Source organism: Equus asinus, unplaced genomic scaffold (genome assembly GCF_041296235.1).
Source record: "Equus asinus isolate D_3611 breed Donkey unplaced genomic scaffold, EquAss-T2T_v2 contig_1, whole genome shotgun sequence".
Classification (NCBI taxonomy): Eukaryota; Metazoa; Chordata; class Mammalia; order Perissodactyla; family Equidae; genus Equus; species Equus asinus.
In genome coordinates, this window is record NW_027224738.1 from 566,694 (window position 1) to 581,695 (window position 15,002).

Consider the following 15,002-nt stretch of genomic DNA (forward strand, 5'->3'; position numbering starts at 1 on the left):
GCAGTGGAGCTGTCCAGTGTTTTATTTGGGTCAGCTCTAGTTTAAGGTGTCAGGCAGTTGAAAATGCAAATATATGAAAATCAAGTGAAAGATCTGGGATGGAGATATCAATTTGGGCATTAACTACTGCAAATCCAAATTAAAGTCGTGAGAATGGATGAGCTTGCTCTGGGAGCATGTTGAGAATGAAAAGAACAGAGGGCCAAAGATAAGATCCTCCCAAACAACTTTTTAGGTAAAAGCAAAACAGAGGAATGCCTAAAGGAGCCCAGGTTTAGCTCTAGAGTTAAGAAAGAAACCAGGTGAACGTGGTAAACTAAAAGAAGAGAATGTTGCATAGAGAGGTCACATTCTATGTCAGTGATGTCACGTTCTGCTGAGAAGTTAAATAAGACAAATATAGACTAAAACTTTTTGGATTTAGAAACAAGAAGCTCCTTTGCAAAAACAATTTGAGTTATGTATTGGGAATGAAAGCCACCTTGCAGTAGGCTGAGATGGCCCAAAGACGTAGGATCTTGAATACAGTAGAAGGGTCTGGCCTTAGATAGAAGGAGAAACACTCCTTCATTATAACAAGGACAGAGGAAAAGGGTAGGAATCAATGCAAGTAATGCTTTTGTAAGTTTAGGCTTGTATTTTCTTTGTGAAATAGGAGGTTTAATTTTTCTTCTGTGGTGGCTGGAGATGGTAGAGACACAGTTTGTAGACCTGCTAAGGGTTTGAAATAGTCTCGCCTTTGTAGGGAATGGAAAAGAAAGCCAACGAGGGGGCAAGGAGTCTTGCCAGGCAGCCTTAAGGGCCCAGGTGATGTTGGTAGCCAGTCTTCTGGCTGTCCACACAGTGTTCAGGAGGCTAATAAAAGCTCAGATGGCAGTGTAATTCATCTGAGTGTACATTGTGATAGGATAGGTGTGGGGAACACAGAATGGGTCTAATAGTTTGAGACCATTGACCCAAAAATGTGATTGAACTGGTGATCTATAGAATCTAAGATGATGGGATGAGAGCCCAAAGGTAGCTGGCAGAAAGAAAACAGTGGATCAAGAGACTAGATGTCCCTCTTAAGCTAACTAGCTATAATGGGATTAACTGAATCACTGGGGTGGAAGGAGTTCTAGGTTTATGAGTTTCAGATGACAGGGTCCAGTGGCTTTGGGAGCGAATGGAGTTGAGCTGAAGGTCATGGGAATCAAGGATTTATATATGAATGTGCTTTTGCAGAGCAGGCTGTGGAAAGGGCTGGCCATTTCAAGCAGAAGCCATATATTCTGGGGACAACAGATAATCTTGACAGGCAACGCAGTGGAATGGGTGGTGGATAAGGTCTGAAGTTACAAGCATGGGCTCAGCCACCAATTGGCTGTATGACTGTACACAACTCATGTAAACTTTTTGGACACTCAGGCATCTATAAAGTGGATGTAGTAAGAGAGGATTGTTGAGAGGATCAAAAAAGATGAGATAATGCTTGTTCTAGTAAAGGGACAAGAGAGGAATATACCTGTAAAATATGGAAAAACACTTAGGCGGTGGTCAGAGAAAGAGAAAGCAGTAAAGCCAAGTGAGTGATGAGGACAGCTAGCTGGGTGGGACAAGAACCAGGAGACAGAGGTATCCCAGGAGGGATGAGGAAGAAGTAGAGAGACGAGGAAGAAGAGAACATAGAAACTAAAAGAAAATGTTGGCTAGAGAGAAGGAAGGAGTGAAGGGTTTGTTTTTGAAAAAATCAAAAGCAGAAAACAGAGGCTTGAGCATTCTTAAAGCCCAGTGGAAGAAGGTAGTGAAGACGACAGATGAACAGATACCTGAGGGAACAGAGTCCCAAGGGAGAACGGAAGGAACAAGATTAGGAGCGCTGGTTGGATCGTGAGCTTTATAAACTGGCAAAGAATTGGCATGGGAATGGCCCTGTGGAAGATTTACTTGCTGAGGGAAGTTCAAATGGGCTGCCTGTCTGTTCCTTCCCAGTTAAGGCTGGGTTCCCAGAAGTGCTTTTGGTCACTATGTTGGTGGCTGTGCTGTCTTCTGTAACACCAGATTACTTGAAGGATTGATACTTAACTAATTCCTTTCAGTAAATTTGCAGAAATTCTTGTAAGTAAGCCTTCAAATACAAAATGAAATTTAAATAATAGTTTCATCAAATTTATTATGAAGTTAACACTAATTTGAAAAGTTTGAATATGTTTTCTTATCTCAGGATGTCCTTAGACTGATAAGATATTAAACTAGGCTGAATAAGAATTCTACCAAGTCAATGGTTGTTAAAAATGGAAACTAGTTCCCTTGTTTTATGATGTTTGAGCCAGATGTGTGTGAGGTAATTTTGATTTCTTCTTCTTTAGGCTAAAGAAAAACGAAGAGTCACTTGGTGTGTTGGCAAAATTAACAAAATGAAGGATTAAAACTATGTAAATGAGTTTAATGTACCAGAGAATGTAACAACAAAGACACATAAGTCTGCTCTAACTTTAGGAGGAGAAATTGATGAATGTGAGTTCTTCTTCAACTACTTTTAATTATAAAAGTATCCCTATAAAGAGAGACTTTATTTATAACTCAGTTAATGTGATAAACACAGTTAAATAAAATGTATGTATTTTAGATGTGATTACGATGATAAAAATAAGTAATTTTAAGAAAGTGAACATTGATGAAGTTCTCTATTTTTTCCAGATCTCTTAAGAATGATGTGCTGTAGTTGAAACATTTGAGACAGATATTTTTATTTTTTGTTTTTGTTTTAATCACTGCTCATTAAGTTAGTACCCATATAATGTCTGGCTTAAACTTTGCTAATCTTGAAAGGGTAGCATTTACACAGGAATCTGTTGCAAAGTTTGTCTCTAACATTATAAGTATTTTTTAGGGGCATTTAAAAATCTGCTTACAATGATTAAATCTCAAATTTAGAATTTGTCCTTTTAACCTATACAGTCGCACGTTGATTAATGATGGGACGTGTTCTGAGAAGTGCATCTTTAGGCAATTTTGTTGTTGTGTGAACATCACAGAGTGCACTTACACAAACCTAGGTGGTACAGCCTGCTACACACCTGGGCTCTGTGGTACTAATCTTGTGGGACGCCTGTTGTATATGCAGTCCGTCCTTGACTGAAACGTCCTTATGCCGTGCATGAATGTGTTGTACTAAGGATCCTACATTTTATCACTAATTCTAACCAGTGATCTTAATTCACACGAGAATATAAATGATCACATCTGTTTATATATTCTTGGCATTCATACTGTGAGCACATATTAACTAATTTGAGCTTATTACCTCAGATCAGAATTTTTTTAATCTTTAATTTGAGTTTTAGGAAACTTAATAACATGTTTATGGATAAATTTCTTTTCCCCCTAATTATAGCTCTCTATTCAGAGTCTGATATTTTCAGTAACACTCTTGATACATTAACTGAGACAGAGTGGAATCCAGCAACAAAACTACTAAGTCAGGTAACTTAAATGTATTTTACAGAACATTATCCTTTTACTCTTCTTTAAATTCATTTGTTATTGATGTTTGCTGTTGTGGCACATTTCTAGCTCTGACTGTTTCAGTAGTAGTTGAGGTTCTTATTAAGGCTTCCCCAACTTGTTACACTCCTCGTTGGTAACTGTGGCATACAGAGAGAGGCTAAACATTTCCTAAAGTATGGTAATAGGTAAACCTTTGCTTCTAGTTTTTACCAGCAGATCTTGGTATCTATGATTTTTTGGTAAGTTTCTGTTTTGCCTTGGGCCATCCCTTGAAGGTAAAAAGGGCTGATTTTAAAAGTATCAAAATTCTCAGGCATAAAGTAGAATGGTGTATCAGGGAAGGGTAATATTGCCAAATAATGCTGAAAAATGAAAGTAAATAAAATTATATAGTCTTATGAAAACTTTAAGAAATAAGGAATACTGTAGTGAATACTTTAGTAAGTTTAGATTCCATGTTTGCTTTCTAGGCTGCTAATATTCAAAGAAATATAACATAGTCATATAAATGTATTTGTTAAAGAAAATTTCATTTTAATTTTGAAATAAAATTGCAGTGATTCTTGGGAATTGTTATTATCATTAGCTAACCATTATAATTAGTTGTAATGGTTCTTATAATTAATTATTATGGGGAATTATATGCTTTTGTGTCCCTAAAACACTCTGGAAGGTTTGTTGTTTTTTTCAAATCCCTAGTGTTGGTTTAGTTTCTTTTAACTCATGGCTTACTCTTCCTCATGATGGAACAGAAAGCAGAAACAGGCCTCTGCTCAGCACGGTGAGGCCTGGCAGCCGTTGGAGTTTTAGAAGTCAATAAATAATGGCTCCGTGTCACTTCCTAAATTCAGAGCTGTCTGAGAAATTAAACAGGAGTCAAGCAGGTGGAGAATTACATTATTAGCTTTATTACCAAGGAGCTTAAGGATCTGTGGTCAGATGACTTCCCATTATGTGCCCTACTCCTACTCCCGACTGAATTTTAAGTCAGGCACAGGCAGAGCATTTGTTTATATGATCTTTCTTTCTTTCTTTCTTTCTTTTTTAATTCTATCTCTTTGAAAATAGTCTTCCTCTATTCTATGTTAGCTAGTTTACCAAAAGGCAGACCTTCTGTTATGCTGTGGATCAAGCTAGACCATTGGGAAGATATTGGAGAATGGCCCAAACTACCAAATGATTCAAGGTTAAATGAATTATTTGACTAATCCAGATTTTAGTTAACAAAACAAAGAACTTGAATCCTCTCTGACTTGAAAATCTGGTTTTGTTTATAATAGGAAAACTTAGAAAGTGAGTTGAATTCACTTCGTGCTAACTATGATAGTCTGGTACTAGACTATGAACAACTAAGAAGAGAAAATGAAGAAATGGAATCGAAATTAAAAGAAAAGAATGATTTGCATGAATTTGAGGCTCTAGAAAGAAAAGCGGAAAAAGATCAAGAGGTAAAAGATGAAAAGATGTGGAAACACAAAACTAAACTAAAACTACACTTTGTGTGTGTGTGAGGAAGATTGGCCCTGAGCTAACATCTGCTGCTAATCTTCCTCTTTTTTTTGCTTGAGGAAGATTGTCCCTGAGCTAACATCTGTGCTGGTCTCCCTCTATTTTGTATGTGGGACACCATCACAGCATGGCTTGACGAGTGCTATGTAGGTCTGCACCTGGCATCCAAATCCATGGAGTGCACAAACTTAACCACTACACCACCAGGCTGGACCCTAAAACCACACTTTTAAAAGTATCATTTTCTTAAAGATGTTTATTTCTAAGGTTGATATATTGAAAACCCAACCATTTTCCATTTGTACACACAATTTAGAGAATTTAAGAAATAATCAGTTCATTTATATTGCTTTAAAAATAGTTAAATCATAATTGTTTCACTTGTGCTTGTGTGCAAGAAGAGGAAGGAATCAAAAACATCTTTGAGCAGGTTTGGTGAATCTGCCTATTGATGAATTAATCTTGAAGAAATTATTTCCTGATAATTTGTATGTTATCAATACTTTATTGAGTATACCAGAATTGCTGCCTAGAGCATAGCTGTTTCCTTCTGAGACCAATATGAATTTTAATATCTAGTGAATGTTTTATGTATGGATACTACATATTAATGGACTTCATTTTCTTTAGAAAGTATGTACCTAAGTAGTTAGAACATTATTAGAATAGCTGGGAAAGCTGATTTTGCATGTTTCTTTTTCCATAAGAGAGTTATTGTAAAAATTAGTATAACTAATATCAAGTAGTTTTAATGGAATTTTTAGAAATGAAACAGATTAGTTAAATTTTCTCAGTGTATAATGTTAGGCTACATGTTAAGAGAACCTAATCCCCAAATCATCAGACTTTGGAGACAGAAATTGTCCAAAAGATTCAAGAGATTTCTTAGTGCAGAGAGTCGTTAACTTAGAGTTTATAGACACGATGAAATTATTTTGCAGAAGTTTTGAACTCACTCATTTTTTGGGAACGAGAATCCATAGCTGTTATCATACTTGTGAAGTGATCTGTGATTCCCTCCAAAATTAAGAGCCAGTGTTTGGTGTGGTTAAAGTATGAGTTAATTTGCAGCTGCTTCTCAGATTTCTGTATGAATAGCCCAAAGGGACACAATCATTTTTCCTCTGTGTCATTGTTTAGTTTCTCACCCTCTTTTCCTTTTTAAAAGGAAAAAAGAATCCTGTGCCAAATATGTTATTTCCATTCTACCTACAAATTAGTTAATCCTACATTTCATAGGTATTATATCCTAAGACGCAAAAGTTTGTAAGTTCTCCAGAGTTTCATTTTACCTTTTTTAATATTCTCATATTGACAAAATGCAAAATGTCATGAAAAAAACAGTGGACTTCAGTCAGTAAAACTGGATTTTATTGAGAGGAGGTGGTCTGGCGTCATGGTTAAGAACAGGTTCTCTGGGGCCAGACTCCATGGATTTAAGCCCCAGTTTTGCTGCTCCCGACCTCACTGCGGATTCAAGCCTGGCACGCATTATTGACAAGGCCTTGAGCAAGCACCGAATTTCATAGGGCTTCCTTCCTGTGCGTCTCCACCCCTGAGGTTAGATCAGGTGCTTGCCAAGGCCCCTTCAAACTCCAAAATTTCATCTAAGTTTTTGTGTATTTCTTATTATAAATAATATGACGTAAAATTAACTTCGGGCATAAGTGTAGCAGTAATTTCTCTAATTTTTTATTACGTCATTTATATGTTCAATTAGTAAAAACTGAAGCTCACTGAATTGTCACACTCAAAAAGATTACAAAATAACAGAATGTATGACTTGAATCTCACATCTGGATTTTTTTTTCTTTTTTAACCACAGTCAAAGGGGAAAATAATCCTATTCTCTTCAGTTTTTCTTGGACATAAATTGAAATTCTAGGTTCTGTAAGGTAACATAAAAGATTAAGTAATAAAAACTTATTCTTTTCAAAGACAGTTTTACAATATCCATTCCATTTTAAACTGAAAATATTGTAAGTTTATGTGTATGCAGTAAAATATGTTCCAAAACATATATTTTGGGGAAAAGTTTAACCAAAAAAGAGTAAAAGTCAAATTATGGCTTTAGGACCTATGTCATTGCTCTGGTTTGCCAAAGGGTTTCACCAAAAATCACCAAAGCTGTGGATAATTCTCAAGTGGGAATATCATAATATAGGATGTTTAAATAGTGATTTTAGAGGGAGAAATAAGGTCAGTATCATCAAGCTCAGGGAACAAGAGAAATTTCAGTCCTGCTGCTTAAGAAAACAATGCAGATTTCAGCTCTAAGTTTCAGCAGGTGAAATGAAATACTTAAGTTCTTAAGACAAAAACTTGATTTATTTAATTTTATAATTTTCACAACTTGGAGATTTTTGTCTTAAGAACTTAAGTATTTCATTTCACCTGCGGAAAATTACAGCTGAAATCTACATTGTTTTCTTAAGCAGCAACAGATTAACTTTTGATCGTATTGTACACTTTATGCTCAGCATCTTAAACAATATGTTATTGGAAGGTTACACTCAGATCTTTACAAAAGTTGCTTCATCTTTTTCTGTTTATGAGAACCAATACTTCAAATGAAGTGCTATTTCAAATGAGAAGTGGGAGAATTTTTCCTTCTAAATCTTTATTTTCTAAATATTTTCCAAAATTAAGAATGATCATTTAGTTCTTTCTTTTTGGTAAATGTGCTTTTCTTGCACAAAAATTAGAAATAGGCAGTTTTCTTGCACGAAAGTTAGAAACAGAGAAGAAGAGGTAAAAGATGAAGCCAGTTTAAATTACAACCTATACAAATGTCTAAAACTTTGCCAAACAATTGGGCAGCCACTCACCACATGTGGCAGCTGGGCACTTGAATTGGGGCCAGTCTGAATTGACTTCAGTATGAAAAAAGAATGTAAAATATTTCATTTTTTTTATATTGATTACATGAAGAAATGACAATATTTTGGATATATTAGGTTAAATAAAATGTATTATTAAAATTAATTCTACCTGTTTTATTTTTTAATGTGGCTACTAGTAAATTTTAAATTACAAATTTGGCTCACATTATATTTCTGTTGGATGATACTGCCCTAAAATAAGAACGTCAACACTAGTCTGAAATCTGAAACTAGTTTAGGATGGAAACAGCCAGTCACTTGCATTCTACTAGAATTTGCTTTTACTCTTTAAGGACTCATCTGATTATTAAGATTAAATAATTCTAAGGAAAAATATGTTTATCTTAGGAAATTGTAGTTTACTTGTTTTGAACACAAAAGTTTATGGTACTGAGATAGTTAATGCTATAGCTATTTTGATAGAAAGGAAACTTTAATAGAAATACTTATATCTTTAAGTATTCTTTATACTTTTAGACAGTTGGACAATGTAAAGCGATAACATCATCTTTCCAATATTCCCTGTGGAATAAACCAACAGGGTAGATAGTTGGTAATGCTGTGCATACCTCTGTAGCTTTGGTGAGCACCACATGGAACCAGCCTAATCCAAACCTGCATTCCAGATCACAACGCATTAACAAGCACGCCAGTGTAAAGCTAAATGGCTAATTCATGGGAAGAAAAAATCTTACGGGGTAAATACATTTATGCATTTAACTTACCCAAAACAAAAATCTATTCAGAGAATGTTTTTTAAAAGTTTGATTACAGTTCATCTCCTCCAAGTGATGCCTACTAATGTACTTTTGATGTTATTGTAACTTTATTAACAGATGATGTAACTGTTATTTGGGTTATGCCGAGGTTTTCTTCTTTGTTTTGTGGGGTTTTGGGATTTTTCGTTTGGTTAGTTGGGTTTGGTCTTTTGGGAGAGTTTTTGTATTTTTAAATAATGAGGTGCTCTGCTGCAGTAGCTTGAACAGTTATCTCTCAGCCCTTCTTACTGTGTTAGGTGATTCTGAAGCAGTGAATGAATGCTGTCTTTTTTTTTTTTTGCTCTGTTTAACTATTGGTTTGCTCTGTTGCCTGTTCAGATGCTCTTACAGATGCAACTAATTCATGAAATTTCCAACTTAAAGAATTTAGTTAAGCATGCAGAAGTGTATAATCAAGATCTTGAGGTGAGCTTTTATGTTGATATTTCTGTTGATAAGGGACTAGAGCTATAAAATATACATCATATGTAATTGAACATGATTTCAGAAAAGAGAAGGAATTATATTTTTTAAGTATCAACTTTTAAATTTTACTGTCTAAACTATTAAATGTAAATTCTTTTTAATCCCTTAGAATTTAGATCCAATTAAATTGTGTTTCACTCTCCTTTGATTCTTTTAGAATGAACTAAGTTCAAAAGTAGAGCTGCTTAGAGAAAAGGAAGACCAGATTAAAAAGCTACAGAAATACATAGACACTCAAAAATCAGAAAATGTGAACATGGACTTGTCATACTCATCGGTAAAAATCAGGTTTATTTTGTTGTGTAATCATGTTGGCATTTATAGTGTACCATCACCATCATCATAGCAAATGCTTACGTTGAGCCTACTGTGTGCCGAGCGTTGTTGTAGTTGTTTTACATTTAGTATTTTATTTAATCCTATCAGTAACCCTATGGGAAAGGGACTGTTGGTATCATTGCCATTCTACAGATAAAGAATCGCTCAGAGAGTTGAGGACATCATTCTTTGAGTGCATGTAAGTAAGTTAGGAGTGAGCTTCCATTAAAAACCAGTAATTCAAAAAACATTTTAATTTTTTTCAATTGTTTTATACAAATGCATGAAGAAGTATGTAGTTGATCTCAGCCAAGATATCAGATCTTGGCATTAAGTAACATTTGAATCTCATGGTGAAATTGTTAAATTTTTTTATTTGCTTTCAATCCACCTGATTACTTCAAGAAAGTATCTGTTTGATTCTAGTTTTTAACACCCTTTTTTAAAAGGCAACAGTTTCTAGCTAGAATTTTTTTCTTTTTTTAAAGATTGGCACTTGAGCTCACATCTGTTGCCACTCGTCGTCATCATTTTTTTTTTCTTCTTCTTCTCCCCAAAGCCCCCCAGTACATAGTTGTATGTTCTAGTTGTGGGTCCTTCTGTCTGTGGCATGTGTGATGCTGCCTCAGCATGGCCTGATGAGTGATGCCATGTCCGCACCCAGGGTCCGAACCAGCAAAACCCCGGGCCACTGAAGTGGAGCTCGTGAACTTAACCACTCGGCCACGGGGCTGTCCACTAGCTAGAATTTTTTTAATCTTAGTTTCTGTTGTTCTTTTGTTTTCATTTGAACTTGTCAGAGTACTTTTTGTTACCTTCTATTAATCACAAATGATTCTTTTTAAAAGTGTTGTTACTGTTTGGAGGCCCTGGGAAGAAAGGTACTTTCATATAATCTTCGAGTGTCTACTGACAGAGTGGCAAGCAGAATTGCCCACTTTTTAAAAGTTGTTCTTTATTTCTTTCTCTTTATTCATTCATTCATTCATTCATGCATTAATGTTTTCCCAAGGACATATGGTTGAATTCATGTCAGCTAAAGTCATGTTAAAATGCTACTTCTCTTTAAAAATGACACAGTGGATCTTTTTATGTATTTATCAGTTATATTTTCTCTTCTGTGAGTTGCCTGTTCGTATCTTTTCTCTCTTTTTCTTTTGGATTGTTTGTCTTTTTTTTTTCAGTTTGTGATTTAATATTCTTAATTTTAACTATTAATTGCTCACCTGTCATGTTTTGGAGAGAATAATTTAAAAATACGTAGGAAACTTTAACAGGCTAGCTGAGCAACAATTGTGTTAATCTTTTTTAAACAATAACAGATTTCTTAAATTACAGTACTTCTATATATATAGTGCTTTTATAATTTGGAAAAAGATAACCAGAATTTTTAAAAATATTTTTATTTTCAAAAATGTCATTTCTTTTCATCTATCCTAAAAAAAATTTGGTGATTAACGTATTTTCACCATTTTTGATTTGTTAGGAATGACATCTGTGTGTGTGTTCTCTAAAGTCTTTTCCAACTCTAAGAAAGTTAGCTTTCAGGAAATCCTTTTTGTTGTGTGTATAGGAAAACATTCAAGACCTCAAACAGATGAAACAGACTCTGTTCGATGCTGAGGCTGTAGCCCTCGATGCCAAGAAAGAAGCAGCCTGTCTCAGGAGTGAAAATCTGGAGCTGAAAGAGAAAATGGTAAGTGATTTTTGTTATATTTATAATAAAGCAGTTGTAATGATCACTACATTTTTGTGAATTTGTATTGTTTCTCTCATAGAAAGAACTTGCAAGTGCATGCAAGCAAATGGAAAATGATATTCAGTTATATCAAAGGCAGTTGGAGGCAAAGAAGAAAATGCAAGTTGATCTGGAGAAAGAATTACAATCTTCTTTTAATGAAATAGCAAAACTCACCTGCCTTATAGATGGAAAAGTTCCAAAAGGTATTTTATAATTTCAGACTTACCTCTTTGCAAATCCAACTGCCTAAAGGATTTTGCACCTCCATTCCAATGATTAAAAGTCCATTGTTCTCTGATGTTTGTAAGTAGCCTAATATTAAATTTCAATATCATTTGGTGTCAGTATTTATAAGTGTTTCCATGGACTTCAAATTATAAAGGTTTAAGAATTATTTTTCAAATGAATTGGACCCGATCTTGAAAAAGGCGATTCAAGAACTTTTAACAATTGGATTACCTGTTGACCAACACTGGTTCTTTCTTTAATAAATTTTATATAATCTGATTAAGTAATCTAAGTTTGTATGTAATTTAAATTGTCCCAATAACTGCAAACTGTTTAATTTACCAAAAATATCCTAGATTTGCTCTGTAATTTGGAATCAGGAAGAAAGATTACTGATCTCCAGAAAGAACTGAATAAAGAAGTTGAAGAAAATGAAGCTTTGCATAAAGAAGTTAATTTGCTCTCAGAGTTGAAATCTTTACCCTCAGAAGTAGAAATGCTAAGGAAAGAGGTAAATATGTTTTTAAGCAAATAACTCTTACTTTGAAATAAAAACCCTTGCAATATTGCCTTAAATATTTTGCCATAGTTTGTTTTAAAGTAACAGTGAAGAGACTGTAAACATTTGACCCTGCTTGTTAGGAACATTTTCAAAGAATATGTAACAGTATACTTAGTAATGAGATCCATGTAGGGGCCATTTCTATAGTCCTCAGATGTAGTGCTTTTCAACAGAGATTGATGGCCCACCCTTAGTCTTTATCTTTTTTGGTGCTGTTGCTGTGGTCATATCACTATGTTGAATAAAGGAGAGTAAGGAGGTAAAGAGGGTGGCATTGATGAAGTTTTAGAGGTTGACGTAAATATTGCAGCCTAGTGAGCAATTCCGGAAACCTTCTGCCAGCCTTTCCTTTTTCTGCCTTTCTGAAAGAAATAAAAAGGACAAGAATTTGAGTACTTACTACATGGTGAGCATCATGCTAAACAACTTTAGCAACGTTATTTAGTCATCCTAAAAACTCTTTAAAGTACATGCTGTTTTTTAGCCCAACACATAGTTATGGATCTAAAAGCTGAGTTACACAGACCTGCCTCCTACCCTGAGCCTGTGGTTACAAGAGCTCTACTGTCTCGCTCCCTCTCCTTTGTCTCAACTTTGGCTCTCCTCTCTTTTTCCCACTTCCTTCTCCTTTATCTTTCACAATGATTAAACTATTTATAAGCTGGATATTGTTGGTTTAAATTAATTACTTAAATAATAGTTTCAATTTAAGTTATTTAAAATTTAAATTATTCATGGATTAAGTTTTTGGAAATCTGAGCTGCATTCAAAGCCTTTAGAAAGAAAATAATAAGTCAAATTCTAAGAAAAACCATAAGATGCCTGAAACACCATAAAGTTAGAAAACACTTTAGAATGATAGATAAGGAAATAAAGACATCCTAATTAAGTGTTTCTTCTCCACTCAATCCTTACTAGAACCCAAACAAAACTTTGATGGTAAAGTTAAGCAGGATAATATATTGTTATAAAGATGTGACAATAAAAATATTACCTTTCCTCAGTCAAATCTGTGCTTAATTTCAATGTCTTTTTTCTTTTTTGCAGATAAAGCTTTTCTTTTCCTGATAACTGCTGTAGTGGATCTTATATTGCTAACATAGCTAAATTTTATTTCTTTTCCGTAGATAAATGACAAATCTGAAGAGCTCTGTAAAATAACATCAGAAAAAGACAAATTGTTTTCTGAAGTAGTTCATAAAGAGAGTAGAATTCAAGATTTACTTGAAGAAGTTGGGAAAACTAAAAGTGACCTAGCAGCTAGCCAGTTGAATTATAAAAGAACTGATCAAGAATTCCAAGATTTTAAAAATCAACATGTTGAAACTGAGCAAAAGTATAAGATGGTCCTTGAGGAGAATGCAAGAATGAGTCAGAACATAGGAAATCTCTCTAAAGAAGCTCAAACACTTGGTTTAAGCTTGGATGCTTTGAACATGGAGGTTGGTACAACACACCCTCTATGGAAATGGTCTTTAGTTTTCTGGGGTTTGGCTTCTATATAGATGCCACAGAATGCTCTGCTTCTCACAGTAACTTTTTCTTATTTTAAAGCTTTCTTACAAAACCCAGGAACTTCAGCAGAAAACAGCTGAGAGTCAAGAAAGGTTAAATGAAGTGAAAGAGCTGAAGCAACAATTAGAAAGTAGAGATTCTAGGCTGCAAACTGTCGAAAGGGAGAAAGCACTGATTACTGAGAAACTTCAACAAACCTTAGCAGAAGTAAGAACCTTAACCCAAGAAAAAGATGGCCTGAAACAGCTCCAAGAGAGCCTGCAGATTGAGAGGGACCAGCTCAGAAGTGACATTCAGGACACTGTGACCATGGTGAGGCTTTGACAGAGTAAACTGAAAACTCAGAGCCTCTTCAAGACGTTCAGGAGCCATCAGTTATTATTTATGATCAAGCAGTAACTATAAAGTTATTTTCATTGTTTCACATTATTCTAATTGAAATTGTGTTCCCTTTCTCTGACAAAGAACATAGATACCCAAGAACAATTACGAAATGCTCTTGAGTCTTTAAAACAACACCAAGAAACAGTTAACACACTGAAAATGAAAATTTCTGAGGAAACTTCCAGGAATTTGCGTATAGAGGAAAACATAGGAGAAAATTCGGATGAATTTCAGGAAAAGGTAAAGGGTATTTCTGTTCGAGTTTTCATATACTATATGTGAGCTTTCTCCTTAACTTCAGACACTTAAGTACATAATGGTGACCTCAATCTTATTGATTATTCACAGTGAATAACTAACAACAGTTTACAAGATTAGCCCTAGTGTCTTTGAAATAACTTCAGATATAACTGCTTACAATCAGTTGGAAAAGGAAAAGGCAAAAATGTTAGTTCAAACTTTGAGCTGATATTTTCCGAGGCCTGGTGTATTTTAAACATCTTTAAAAGCCCCTCTGAATTCTAAGAATGTAAGAAAGATTGAGTGCTTATTATTACTTATGGGTAAAATATTTGTTTTATATCAGATTTTGTGTACTAGTTGAGAGTTCACTATCGATGTGTGTGTCGTGTTCATGTCTGTTTCTAGAGCTGTGCTGTGCTTAAATCTCAGCTTATTCTAGGCAGCATGGTTCGTTTTGTCCTGAAACCTGGGGAGAAGAGCTGCTTTGTTATTTAATTATATACAAGAAAGGCTAGGATGCTAATGATGATTTTTTAAAAGGGAGGTATATTAGTCTGCCATCACAAAATATCATAGACTAAGTAGCTTAAACAACAGAAATTTACTTTTTCCCAGTTGTAGAAGCTAGAGGTCCAAGGTTAAGGAGCTAGAAAATTCAGTTTCTTGTGAGCCCTCTTCCTATCATGCAGATGGCACCTCTCCTCACATGGCCCTTCTGTGTGTGAGCCGAGAGAGCTCTGGTTCTCTTCTGCTTCTGGAGTGGACACCAGTTCTATGGGGTTAGGGCCCCAGCCATATGATCTCATTTAACCCTAATTACTCTCCTTAAAGGCCCTCTCTCCAAATACAGTCATTTTGGGGCTTAGAGCTTCAACATGTGGATTTTG

At 34.9% G+C, this 15,002-nt stretch overlaps 3 protein-coding genes across 3 annotated transcripts in view; all 3 read left to right on the forward strand.

Annotated features, from left to right (window-relative positions):
• LOC139042824 (centromere-associated protein E-like) overlaps positions 1 to 3,469 on the forward strand; it is a 28,230-nt gene extending 24,761 nt beyond the window's left edge. The window contains exons 12-13 of the mRNA XM_070503370.1: positions 2,349 to 2,496; positions 3,377 to 3,469. Coding sequence (XP_070359471.1) covers positions 2,349 to 2,408 — 60 coding nt within the window. The 3' untranslated portion in view covers positions 2,409 to 2,496; positions 3,377 to 3,469. The remainder of the gene's footprint in view (positions 1 to 2,348; positions 2,497 to 3,376) is intronic.
• Positions 3,470 to 9,258: 5,789 nt separating this feature from the next.
• Positions 9,259 to 13,812, forward strand: LOC139042811 (centromere-associated protein E-like). Its single transcript, XM_070503342.1, has 6 exons — positions 9,259 to 9,401; positions 11,016 to 11,138; positions 11,221 to 11,386; positions 11,768 to 11,922; positions 13,101 to 13,415; positions 13,528 to 13,812. Exons 1-6 carry the CDS (start codon positions 9,381 to 9,383, stop codon positions 13,810 to 13,812), a joined length of 1,065 nt encoding a protein of 354 aa, XP_070359443.1. The 5' UTR covers positions 9,259 to 9,380.
• Positions 13,813 to 13,918: 106 nt separating this feature from the next.
• The window catches only part of LOC139042822 (centromere-associated protein E-like), a 39,646-nt gene continuing 38,562 nt past the window's right edge, over positions 13,919 to 15,002 (forward strand). Inside the window, exon 1 of the mRNA XM_070503368.1 lies at positions 13,919 to 14,112. Within this exon, the coding sequence (XP_070359469.1) occupies positions 14,032 to 14,112 (81 nt within the window). The 5' untranslated portion in view covers positions 13,919 to 14,031. The remainder of the gene's footprint in view (positions 14,113 to 15,002) is intronic.